Source organism: Propithecus coquereli, unplaced genomic scaffold (assembly GCF_000956105.1).
Source record: "Propithecus coquereli isolate 6110/MARCELLA unplaced genomic scaffold, Pcoq_1.0 Scaffold208, whole genome shotgun sequence".
Taxonomy (NCBI): Eukaryota; Metazoa; Chordata; class Mammalia; order Primates; family Indriidae; genus Propithecus; species Propithecus coquereli.
This window is the reverse complement of record NW_012145856.1, coordinates 2,772,324-2,785,488: the sequence shown is the minus strand read 5'-3', so window position 1 is coordinate 2,785,488 and position 13,165 is coordinate 2,772,324. Positions and strand designations below refer to the sequence as shown.

At 41.6% G+C, this 13,165-nt stretch overlaps 2 protein-coding genes across 2 annotated transcripts in view; both read left to right on the top strand.

Annotated features, from left to right (window-relative positions):
* The window catches only part of LOC105810247 (nucleolin-like), a 5,921-nt gene extending 2,622 nt beyond the window's left edge, over positions 1-3,299 (top strand). Inside the window, 1 exon segment of the mRNA XM_012644186.1 lies at positions 3,283-3,299. Within this exon segment, the coding sequence (XP_012499640.1) occupies positions 3,283-3,299 (17 nt within the window).
* The window catches only part of DNAH6 (dynein, axonemal, heavy chain 6), a 318,529-nt gene that overhangs the window by 153,554 nt on the left and 151,810 nt on the right, over positions 1-13,165 (top strand). Inside the window, exons 29-32 of the mRNA XM_012644194.1 lie at positions 3,356-3,493; positions 6,245-6,412; positions 8,569-8,717; positions 10,127-10,234. Of these exons, the coding sequence (XP_012499648.1) occupies positions 3,356-3,493; positions 6,245-6,412; positions 8,569-8,717; positions 10,127-10,234 (563 nt within the window). The remainder of the gene's footprint in view (positions 1-3,355; positions 3,494-6,244; positions 6,413-8,568; positions 8,718-10,126; positions 10,235-13,165) is intronic.

Genomic DNA, 13,165 nt, shown 5'->3' with positions numbered 1-13,165 from the left:
ACAGGCTATTACCTTCTCCATTTGAACACAATTTCACAGACCACCAACATGTCTCTGTGTACACTGTGGAACAAGACATAAAAACACACCATAATCGATATATCTGAGAACAGACACAAACAAAACGCTGTCCAAACCACAAAATGGCCTAACATCGCCCTCTCCCGGCTAATCTCGGTAACTGCTACATCTTTACTGATAACACCTTCAGCCAGCTGTCCGTCAGCCTCCTAGAGCAGCATTATTATGACACCCAACGTAGAATTGTCCGTGCTTTCTACCAGCACTTAATTCAGAGTGTTGTGGGTTCAATTGTGTCCCCCAAAAAGATGTTAAAGGCCTAATGCTTGGTGCCTGTGAATGTACCTGATTTGGAAATAGAGTCTTTACAGATGTAATCTAATTAATACGAGGCCATACTAGAATTGGATGGGCCCTAATCCAATAACTGGTGCCCTTAAAGGAAGAGGGAAATGTGGATATAGAGACACAGAGAGAAGAAGGCCACATGAATACACAAAGGAGGCAGAGATTAGAGTGATGTGGTGCCAGCCAAGGAACGCCAAGGATGCCTGCAACCGCTGGAAGCTATGAAGAGGCAAAGAACCCTTCCCTGGAGCCTTCAGAGTGAGCACGTCTTTGCCAACACCTTGATTTCAGACTTCTAGCCACCAGAACTGTGAGGGAGTAAATTTCTGTTGCATTAAGTACCCAGTTTATGGCAATTTGTTACAACAGTGCTAGAAAACTAATATACAAAGTAAAACCCTTCTTCATTGAATCTTCTCCCAAAATTTCCTAATACAAGCCCCAAACCTATAACAAGCCCTCCTAATGTCCTTTTACTGAAACAACCCTTGGTTTCCTCATGGTTCTCATGTTTCCCCATAGTGTGTGGTCTCCCTCGTTGCAGCAAGTAATAAACCCAATTGTGTTTGATTATAGGTGTGTTTCTGGTTATCTTTGGCTTACAGTCATCAACCTCTCCTTCACTTTTGTTGAAAGCAAAGAATTGGAAACTACCTGATTGATAAAAGTATTTGTTATCTAATCAGTCACTGTAAGCATTTCTTTGTTCAAGATCAATATTTGGAATTACTCCGTTGTTTGGCATCCTGGAGGTTTTTGCATCCTGGGCAATGCACTATAGTAAGATTTGGTTTGGATGAGAGCAGGGCTGCCAGTGGCATCTACTGAGCCCTTGTTCCTGTGGCATATGACTTGGTGGACAAAGCCATGTGAAGACTGGATTTTTAAGCCCCACGCTCCTCCTCAGCCAGGCACAAACCGTGCAACCAGGAGTGGCAGCGAAAGAGGGCCCTTGTGAAGAAACAGTGTGACTACAGACATGTTCTCAAGGAGATAAATTTTAGCAAAGAGACTATATCAAAGATAATGATCTGGAATTTTCTTTGTTACTTCCTTTAAAACTGCCCATCCACAAATATCCCTTGGGAAGTCTTCATGTACCCCAGGGAGTATGCATACCCTAAGTATAAAGACCATTGCTCTACAATATGGAAGAGTTCCTCAGCATTGCTGTCCAGAGTACCAGCTTGGTCTTTAGTCCTCTTCATTCTATCGTCCAGTGCATCCAGTTAATTTTTTTCTTTTCTTGACTATATTATTATTAATTTGCAGAGACTTTTTCTGTTTCTTATCTCTGACTAATTCCTTTTTATAGAGCATCTTGTTTTATTTTAGGGATCCAGTTTCCTCTCAAATCTCTCTGAGAATTCCATGTAAATTTCTTTTTAATACCTCTTCTGTTCCATAAATTATCTCCTTTTCCTCCAAGGTTGCTTATTCAGTTCATTCTTCTCATTCCTTCTATTTCTTGCTGTTGATTTTTCCAAAATGCCTGTTGATGTCCACTTATTGGTTTATAAGTATGGATGAAAGACTAATTTGATTAGTGTGAACAGCTTATTTCCCCAAAATGCTCCTTCCTTGTGGGAGTATAGGATGTGTGGACAACAGGCTTCCCCACAGAGTGTGTGGGCATGGAGCAGCCAGGAAGCCAGAAAAGTCCCCATTAAATGCCAAATAATAAATATTTTCCTTCTAAAATAATACATTTCAGTGGGTTTCACTCCTGGATGAAGCTTTCCTTTATTATTTTTGAATCTCAGTGACTAAAGTGGAAGTTTGGAATCATGTTTCTCTCCTTTGTTTTCCTTATCTTCCAAGCCTAATTTCTTCTCCCAATATTTCCTAATATCTCCCCATGGCAGATCTCCTCCCTTCCTCTAAAAGGCAGTCCTTGGTTTTAGTCTGGTGGGAAAGTCAGCACTAAAATCTCAAGAGCCCTGTTTTCTCTACCTGGGGTTGGGGGGAAGGAAGGACAGAGAAAGGAGGGACCTGTAAAGCTGATTGTTCCAAGTGTTGATCTTTGGCTAATTCCCAAAGATCGCCGAAGGACCTGTGTCTGCTTTCCTTGCATGTATGTATTGACACTGCATGCATTGCAACTTGTATGTATTGATGTTGGGTTTGGAGTTTCTTGGAGGCCTCATTGAAGGGCAATTCTTCCCTCCCTCTGCTTTGGGGCTACAATTTTCCCTTCTCAGTTGGCCAGGCTGTTTCCATGTGCTGTTCATCTTCCAGCGTTTTTTTCAAAACTTTCTTCCTGCTGCTGGTTTCCCTTTCCATTGTGGTTTTATTGGTCAGGTGCAGATATAAGTGTAGACATAGAGCTTTTAGTCTTTCTGTGATTTGTGAGAATTGGAGGAAGAAGTAGCAGTGTATGTATGTTCAATTGACCACCTTGAAACAGAAAAAACATTAGCTCTATTTTTAAAGATATATAGACATATAGTATAATGCAATATTTGTATAATGCTTAACAAGTCCCCGAAGAAATTCTACACTTTAGATGCCACAAGTACATATTCATTTTTCTCCACCATTAGGATTCTGCTGTAGAAAAAATTAAAAACCACTATGTTAGCCTGTGCAGCTATGCCTTCTGCTCAGGAGTTCTTGTGTGCCATCCACTGCCTACCTTCTAAAGACAATGAAAACTTTCATTAGTAAATTTTTTCAATTTTTTTAAGACCTTAAGTTTGTCTGTTCCATCTGTTAGAGTCTTTGAGAACCTGTCAGGATTTGCAGAGGTAGATAAGTGGGGGTTATGAAAAAGAAGGAAAATTGGTCAGATTGTTATTTTACTTAAAAATAAAATTAGATTCACATCACCCAGAGAGAGGCAAAAAGACATAGCCCAGTATTCACGTAAAACTGTTGCTTATCTGCAAATACTATCTCTTTTCTACTTAATAGTTCAGCTCAAAAGGTAACTTTTGAAGGAGGTGACTGTACAATACAAAATTAAATGGCTTTATTTTGATTTCAGATGATGGGTCGCTTCTTCAGTGGCTTGGCACAGTCAGGGGCCTGGTGCTGCTTTGATGAATTTAATCGAATTGACATAGAAGTTCTGTCAGTCATTGCGCAGCAGCTCATTACCATTAGAAACGCCAAAGCCGCAAAGGTAAGGCATTGGGCAACTGTCGCTTCTAAGTTTGTAATCAACGCACAGAATGTTGCATTTTAGGAAGGACATTGCTAACTAACTTTAGCCTGTCTGGTTCATGTTTTCAATGTAATTGGTAGGTACTACACCAACAGGACTCACTTGGGTGAATTAATTCCTCATCTAGGCAACACAGAGAAACACGTGTGTGTCACTATGCTATGCTGGGCCCTGGGAATACAGAGATTGTGAGACTCAGTTCCTGCCCTCAAGTAACTCTGTTCTTCCCACCCTGAAAGACACACACACACACACACACACACACACACACACACCCTGTCCTCTGCCTTCCACCTCCTGTTGTCCTCCGCCTTCCACCTCCTGTTGTCCTCCTCACCTCTCTTGTTCTTGCCTTTGACATTTACTTCTTCGCCAGTTTTTCCTGACACTGCCTCTTGCAGCCGCACAGCCTTTATCATGGCCCCCAGGGTCCCCCTACTGCTGGTGGGAAAACGGGAGGAGTCCTGGAGAACCCAAGGGAAGCTTGACTCTCCAGAACTCCCTGGACTGGAAAATTTAAGATAGCGAAGTGGTCCTGTTAAACTTTGTTTTAGCCCCTTATAAGCATGTCCCTGGAGAAGGGGTTTTCCATTCAGAAGCTGGTGGCAGTGAAGGATGGGACCCGTCCCTACCACTCTGTTAAGACCTTCTGAGATTCGTTCACCAATGGGCAACACTGATATTCAGCCTGTACAAACCGGAACAGCCACTGCCCCAAGTACCTCAGGGGTCCGCCACTACTTCCTTGGCCCCTTTCAGAAGAGCACCAGACCTTCCCAGGATCCATCAACAACGGACTCAGCTCTAGCTCAAGGGGCAGAGGCCATCTCATGAGAAAGTGCCCTGATAAAGAGTTAAATATTTGGGGGATGATCATGTTGGCAAAAAAGCAAATTATAGAACAAATAAACAGAAAGCATGAATTGGACTCTAATGAGCTGCTAGATTGTACAGTCATTATTGTATGTACTTACATTTATTTCAACTTTACACCAAACCTATGAGAAATAGATATTATTTTCCCAAGATTATAGGTGAAAAGGATTCAAAGAAGTTAAAGAAAACATTTCCACAGAAACTATAGAACCAAGATACATACCGAAATCTATGGGACCCTAAAGTCTGAGCTCCTTCATCTGTACTCCCTCCTCCTGCCTCCCACATACTCTGGGGAGGCCTATATTAAATACAAGGGCCTCAAGATGTAGCATAACTTGTAAGTCATTACCATCTTACTGAGCAGTTAGCTGAGAGCAAAGTATGGGGAGTACAGGGGCAGGGCCCAGAGAGAGTAGAGGAAGGATTAAGGATGACCAGCTGGAGGGCAGCCCCGTGAGGGCAGAAGTAGGTAGGAAAGTACCTGAGATTGACCAACCTCGTCCTCGAGGTGCCAGCGACCAAATGAGACAGTGGAGTAGGATATATCTCCTGAATAGATGAAGAAACCAAAGCGTAGAAATGGGGGGATTTGGCTAGCACTCTCAGGCATTTAGTGACAGCAGGACTGGTCTCCAGTTGTACCTCCGAGCATTATCACCTCCAGAATGAGACGCGTCGCCCAGCTCCATCCTGGTCTTCCCCTGTATTCCTCATTTTTGTTAACAGAACCTTCATCCAGTGGCCCAGCTAGAAAGGTGGACTTCGCTTTGGATTTGACCCACTACTATCAATCCCAGGATCTAAACCTTCATCAAATCCTACTAATTTTTTCCTCTAGATGTCTCTCTTCCCCACTTATACCTTTGGAATTCTGGCTCCCATCTCCTCAGTGACATTTCCTTACTAGTCTCACTGTCCATAGTATGCCCAACCCCTCCACTGCCATCTTTGATCTTATCACTCTGCTTAGAAGTCTTCTCTGTTTCCCTCCAATCATGGGACAAAATCTAAATTCCTTAGCTTAGTGTGCAGGACTGGCCTAGCTATACTTTCCCTTTGAAATGTTACCTTTAGGAAAGTGAATTGCTGTTCATGCCTTGAACATATAGTGTTGTTTCTTGCTCCTTCTCCTTTTCCTGGAGTGGCTACCCCTGTTTATCTACCCAGAATGTCCCTCTTCATTCTTCAGTCTCGAGCATGCTTCCTGTTCCCCCCATGGGCTTTGCACACACCTCCACCATAGCATTTGTTGCATTGTGCAGTCATGGTTTCCAGGCTGATTCCCCCAGCAAGCCCAGTGGCTTGTCAAGGGCTTGAGAGTGAGTCTCCCTCAGCTCTGTGCCTCCATGTCTAACCTAGCGCCTCACCTGCAACAGGTGCTCAATGGTGTTTGCTGTTGAGTGAAAGTGAAGGAGCGGTGCCAAAGACAGTGACAGTCGGGCCTTAACCACCCAAGGACTGAGGCTACAATGGAATTTTGTGGGGAATACCAGAAAGTGGGAGTGGAGGTTTAGTGGTCATTAAGTCCAAGCTGAATTGAGGAGCAAAAGATGCCAAGGCCTAGAAGATTTCAGGACTGGGCCAGGAAGGAAGAGACAATTTGGTCAAGGTAGGGTCAGGGAGTCAGAGAGCAGGAAACATTGCACACAGAAGAGACTGGAAGTAGGCAGGACACGATCAGGAGAGAAATGTTCCCTGTTGTCCAATGGCAGGAATCAGCAGTCTTTGCTTCAATGCTCCTTTGCATGAGTCATGCTACTGAATAATAATTTTGTGAAAGAATTTACAAATGTCTGGAGGAGTGTTAACTTATACTTTCTCTTTGAACAGCTCTCTAGATTCATGTTTGAGGGGCGGGAAATAAAGTTGGTTATGACTTGCGCAGCCTTCATCACAATGAATCCTGGATATGCAGGCAGAACCGAATTGCCAGATAATTTAAAAGCCCTGTTTAGACCATTTGCAATGATGGTTCCAAATTATGCCTTGATTGCAGAGGTGAGCTTCACATTATAAAGCAGCAAAAATGTAAGCTTGTTTCTTTTATTTACCATTTAATTCTATGGAGGTAGGAAGATTCCTTTCTGAATGCACCCTAATAATGGCTACAATGATTGTTTGCTCTTAAGTGTAGATATGATTGTTATCATACAGAAAATTTCCTTCTGTGTGTTTGTTTATTGCTATATCCATAATGCCCAAAATGATGTCTGTAATATATATAGACTCCTAAAACTGGAAACAATCACTGAAGTTAATTAACAAGTTCATTGGGGTTTATCAGTTCCTCTCTAGGAATTAAAATGTCTGGATTAGTTCTAAAAAGACAGTATGAGCCTCACTTCTCTTTGCACATTATTTTTTGTTAGAGTCAAGTGATGTTGAGTAGAAGCAGTGCTAATCACTAAGATGGAGGGCAAAGATAGATTTGTAAATCTGTATCAACTTAGTAAAAAATAGTGATCATTAATAAATTATTTATGATTGTTTTTGTTTTTTCTGTATCTACCTAAGCATCCTTCTATTTAAACTGGCTTTACATAGCCAAGAATTTAAATACTAACCAAGAAAATCAATATATTTAAATTTTACATTTTTTTCTTTTTTAGTTTTTGGTTTTTTGTTTTTTTTTCTTTTACAGATGGGGTCTTACTATGTTGCCCAGGCTGGACTCAAACTCCTGGGCTCAGGTGATCCTCCTGCCTCAGCCTCCTGAGCAGCTGGCACTACAGGCACACAGCACTGCACACACCACTGCACCCAGCTAAATTTTACACATATTTTTCTTGGCACTTTTTGCTGAGGTATAATTTATACACAGTAAAGTGCACAGCTCATTAAGTGTACAGCTCAGTGAATTCTTGCTCATGTATTCATTTGTGTGACCACCAAGACCAAAATATAAGGCATTTTCAGGACTTCGGAAGGCCCCTTGTGCTCAGTGTTGCACTTCATAGCAAAGGACACTGCCCATTTTAGAATGGAATTTCTCAGAAAGCACAGATCACCCCTTCGGCTAATAAATTCCTTTGATAACAGCTAATTTTAAACATTCTTCTATACGAACTAAAACTAATTGCTTAGAATAGAGTAGACCATGCCAAATCCTATCATTAGAAAAATGACAACTTATATTAATATAATGCTCACAGCATCTCATGGGTCCCCAGCACCCCATGCAGGCATGGTGGAGTGGGGGACAGTTAAGGCAGGTGATGTCTTAACTCTTGTTCTCTGTGAACAGGGACAATAAATGACTAGCACATTATCCCAAACTAGTAGGAAGAAAACCAGCTGTAAAACCCAGTCTAACATGTTGTTCATATCTCATGCTTTTGCCCTATTGTTATGTTACTCAGTAATGAATTGGAAAAATTTAAAAATCCAGTCTTCTGGGTGCTCTTCCTGTTGTTGTTAGAGATTGAATGAACCAGGTTTGACATCAGTAAATATTTTTAACCACCTACTGTGTGCAGAGCACTGTGCTAATCAGTAGGGATAGAGCAGTAAGCAAAATAGACCCCAGTGAGAAATCTCTACCTCGTTTCAAATCCTGCTTCTGGGGCCAACTGCAGTGTTTCAGGCAGATTATGGATAGAAGGTAAGGTCCACTCCCACCTCCACTGTCCAAGACACTAGGCATCACCTGAGTACTGTAACCAAGGATGCAGAAACTTGTCAGAACAAGGGCAGAAAAGAGGCTGCAAATCTTTGCATAGCTTCCCTTGCCTCCCAGGGAACCTAAGGAAGCAAATGGCGATCACTGATACTGTCCACCAGGGTGGCGTTCCTGTCAGATCAGAGAAGCTCAATTCTTGCTTTTGTACTCAGACCTTCTAATACCATCCAACCTCTATGACGGGAACATTTTCAAACACTGGGCTCTGCTGCTTCCTGAACCAAATGTCACCAAGGCCACATCTTCATCTATAGAGGGAAAACAGAATCAGTGCCTAGGTATCCCTGTATGTGCTCTGCCTTCCAGCAGGTGGCCCAGAAACCTTTTTCCCTAAATCTTCACCTTTCTTTATTAAATGATATAATAACTTGGAAAAGTATAATGCCTAAAGTAGATTTTGAATATGTTTGAATTATGCTAATATATTGTTATTTATACAATATAATAAGCATCACATTATATTTTTCTATTCTAGGTAATTCTATATTCTGAAGGATTTGAATCTAGTAAAATACTAGCAAGAAAAATGACTCAGATGTATAAGCTATGCAGTGAACAGCTCTCTCAGCAGGATCACTACGACTTTGGCATGAGAGCTGTGAAGTCTGTCCTCGTCATGGCTGGGTAAGAAGCCAAAGTGGTCAAGAGCGAAATTCCAAACCATGTCATTAAATGCATTATATAGGTCACTCATGGAAGGCTCTTGAAGCAATGCTTGGTGCACAGTAAGTGCTTGATAAATATTAGCAGCTGCTGTTGTCATTATTCTTGCCTTGACACTGCCATGACAAAGTGCAGTGGGCTTGCTCCCCTCACCCCATGACAGTTCTTCTCTGTGGGTCCTGACATGGATGCCCTCAGACTGAACCTGACCCCAGCCAGGCTTTGGCTAACTTTCACTTCCCCTGAACTCATCCCATACATTGGGTTTTAGCGTACAAAACCCTTCGCCACCATAAGGTAGGATGACTGGACTTCAAAGGTACCCTGTGTGTTATGAACGTGTGATAAGGTCAGTCATACAGTTCAGTTGGACTTTGCCTGACAGAGTCTGAAGAGTTAAAAGAAACTTCATCATTTCGTTTTCAGTTCAGCTTATGACATAAACTTCACCTCTGTATTTACAGTGTGATCCAAGACTTGTTTCTAGTTTCTACTAAAGCAAGAGTCTTTTCTCTTTCAAGGCCCCAACTTTTCTCTTTATAACTTCTTGAAACTACTGTGTCTGGAATCCCCGACTTGTGCAGATCCTCTGAGGGAATCTACACATATTTTCTCTCTAGTCCTTCCTCTCAGACCATGACACACTGGCTTGGTTCTGCACATCCAGGGTCCCTTCTGCCTGGCTCCTGTATCCATGGGCTCTGCACAAATCTCCCTGCCTTTCCCTGCCCTCTGTTCTTTCTTTTAACCTCACAGATTCAGTATGTCTCCTCTTTATGGAATGGCCACGTAAGAACTAGGGATACTAAGAAGTTCAGATGCTCTTGCACTGGAAGAGCACAACCACAGCGCAGCAGGGAGACAGACAAATGCACAGTCGTCTACGATTCAGTGTGGTGAGGGCAGTGATGCGCTGCGCCCAAGGTTCGCTGAGGAGGGAGATAGAGGATAGAGGAGCTTTCTAGAGACCAGAGTAACTGTGCTGGGCTTTGAAGGGGAAATAAGAGCAGGCAAAGAGCAAGTCAGGGCATTCAGGAAGAGAGAAAAGAAAGTCACAGTTACATGAGTCATCATGAGGTATTCAGGGGACTGTAGATTCAGGTTGTAATAAAGTATGGATTGATAAGAGCAAGGCGGTGTTGAGAAGATGTCCTTGTCATTCTCCTCAAGGCTGTGCAGCCAGTGCAGGACTTATGGAGATGGATGCTGAGCACAGAAGGAAAACCGTCCTCCCTCCAACGGGAATCCTCAGGGACTCAGGGTGCCCTCCACAGCTTTCTACAAGCAGAATTCCTGACCCACAGGCTTAGAAGATCATGTTCAATCTTATGTTCTTGTGATATTAACTGAAATACTCCTTTCAAATTTAGATCTTTAAAAAGAGAGAACCCAGACCTAAGTGAAGATGTGGTATTAATAAGAGCTTTACGAGACTCCAACTTGCCAAAATTTCTAACAGATGATGCTCTTCTGTTCAGGTAAGTTTCTAGATGTTACAAAATAAAGCATAGCTCTCATGTAGAGGTGAAGCAGAGGCTCATCTTCAATTATTTCTGCCTCTAACAGGCTAATAACTTTCTTATCTTTTCTGGAGATACTTACTACAGTTTAAGAAATGCTAGTTTAAAGTAAAGATACTAAAATTTTGGCATCATTCCAATCACTTTTTTTTTTCAAAATATTAATCACCAGGCTGTGTGCTTTACAAATTAGCGTTTGCTTACAGGTTCCTGACCAAAGAGAAATTTCTGATCCAAAAAAAATCAGCCTGGGGGCTTAACAGAAATGTGATTGCTCTGATCCATTTCTTCATTGATTATTTAATTTTATGTGTCTCTAAGGTATACATGTACATAGTTTTAAAAATAAAATAGTTTCATAAATTAGCCTCATGGAAACAACAGTTCCCTGCCCTTTACCAACTTCCACTTCCCAAAGGCAATCATTTTTCAACTCTTTTATTTATTTATTTTGCTATTCCTCTCCAAACTTCTTAGCACCACGTTTATGTCATTTCTTGATTTTTCAGGTTTAGATATTAAGTTACTAAATGAGAGATGAGGATACCCACGGGCACTTCTTCCCCTCCACCCATCCCCTCTGTCTAGCCGTACTGCAGGACAACTTGAGCTAAATAGCCAGCCAGGGTTTCCATAATTTACCGTAGCTACATAAATATTACCCCCTGCTGAGCCATGTTTCCTTTTTTATTAATTTATCTAGTTTTATTTTTTAATTTCCCCTGCAGTGATTCATTGTCTTGTATTTTTTACTTTTTAATCCTTTGCCTACTTTTTAAATAAATCTATCACTAACTCATCTCCAAATTGTACCATAGTGTAAATCTCCTTTGAAAAAAACTTTAATCATGCAAAATATTCTATCAAATTTGTCTCCTTGGAGCTCTCTGTCCTCCTGCTCTACTCTGGACTGGGTACCCATCTCTCCTGGTGCACGTCTGTCACACGGGATTGTCCATTCGTGACCACACTGGGGATTCCCATTGCCCTTGTCCTCTATCACACAACCTGTTTTCCACAACCCGTGTCTACTCCCTTCTCTTGGCAGAACGCATTTCCTCCACTTTGCTGAGAAAGAATGCATGGGTGATAAAGGCAGGACTACTGGCAACAAATTTCTTCAATTTTTGTTTGTCTGAGAAGTCTTTATTTCTCCTTCACTTTTGAAGGATAATTTCACAGGGTACAGAATTCTTGATTGGTGGTTTTCTCCTATCAACACTTTATTTATTTATTCATTCATTCATTCATTTTTGAGACAGGGTCTTGCTCTGGTGCCTGGGCTAGAGTGCAGTGACATCATCATATTCTCTCAACACTTTAAATATTTCACTGCACTCCCTTCTTGCTTGCATAGTTTCTGAGGAGAAGATAATTCTTATCTTTGCTCTTCTGTAGGTAAAGTGGTCTTTTCCTCTTCTTTCGTGATTTTGTTTTATTTTTGATTTTCTGTGGTTTTAAAATGATATGTCTAGGTATGATTTTTTTGGTATTTATTCCTCCTTAGTGTTCTCTGAGTTTCCTGGATCTGGGGTTTGGTGTGTGACATTAATTTGGGGAAATTCTCAGTCATGATTGTTTTAAATATTTCTTCTATTCCTTTCTCCCTTTCTTCTCCTCTGGTATTTTCATTACACATATGTTACTCCTTTTGCAGATGTCCCATAGTTCTTAGGATATTATGTTGTTTTTTTCAGTCTTTGATCCCTTTTGTTTCAGTTTTGGGGGAGTTTTTTTAGATTTCCTCAAGCTCAGAGATACTTTCCTCAGCTGTGTCCAGTCTGCAAATAAGCCTATCACAGGCGTTCTTCATTTCTGTCACAGTATTGTTGTTTTTTTCCCTCTGACATTTCTTTGTGGCTCTTTCTTAGACCTTCCATATCTCTGCCTACATTGCCCATCTGTTTTTGTATGCTGTGTATTTCATCCATTAGAGCCCTTGACATAGTAATCACAGCTGTTCTAAATTCCCTGTCAATAATTCCAACATCTCTGCCGTGTCCAGTTCTGATGCTTGCTCTCTCTTCAAATTGTGTTTTTTGACTTTTAGTATGCCTTGTAATTTTTCCTTGATAGCTGGGCATGATGTACTGGTTAAAAGGAACTGGGCCAAAGGTAAATAAATAGGCCTTTAGTAATGTGGGGTAAGGTGTGGGGGAAGAGAAAGTGTTCTGTAGTCCTATGATCATGACTCAGTCTCATAGTGAGCCTATGCATTTGAACTGCAAAGTTCACAGGCATTTCTGCTTTTTCTCCCCCACCTTAGGTGGTTCAAGATGGCTTGAGTGGGCTAGAGCTGGGTATTTCCCTCCTACCACGTGGAAGGGTAGAGCTACCTGGGGTTGGTATCTCCCTTCCCTCAGGTCTGTTAGCTCTAATGAAACTCCAACAGGTTAGGCTGTGATGAACTAGTTTCTCCTGGCTTCTTCTTATTGGGAACAGACTGCTCTGGCATATTTCAAAATGGTTTCTTTTCCCTTCCCCTTCCAGAAGCACAAGAGGATTTTTCTCAGATATTTACTGCGAGAACTTGACTGGGCTCCTGGAAGTAAAACTCACAAAAGACGTGTCCCCGCTCCCCTCACCCCATGACTGGATCCCCCTGGAATGTTTAACTCTCAGACATATCCACACCCAGACTCCAGTAACTTATCAATTACAGTTTACATTTTCCTACCCTGGCACTGGTTCCCAAGGAGGTTTCTGCTCTAGTATGTTTTGATTCTACACATGTGATTGCCTGTGTTTCCAATTTGGGGGTAGAGGTATCTACAGATATAGCTTGTTTTGTTGCATTTCACTTTATTGTACCTCACAAATATTCCAATTTTTACAAATCGAAGGTTTGTAGCAACCCTCTACAGATCTGCTATCAAGCAAATCTATTGG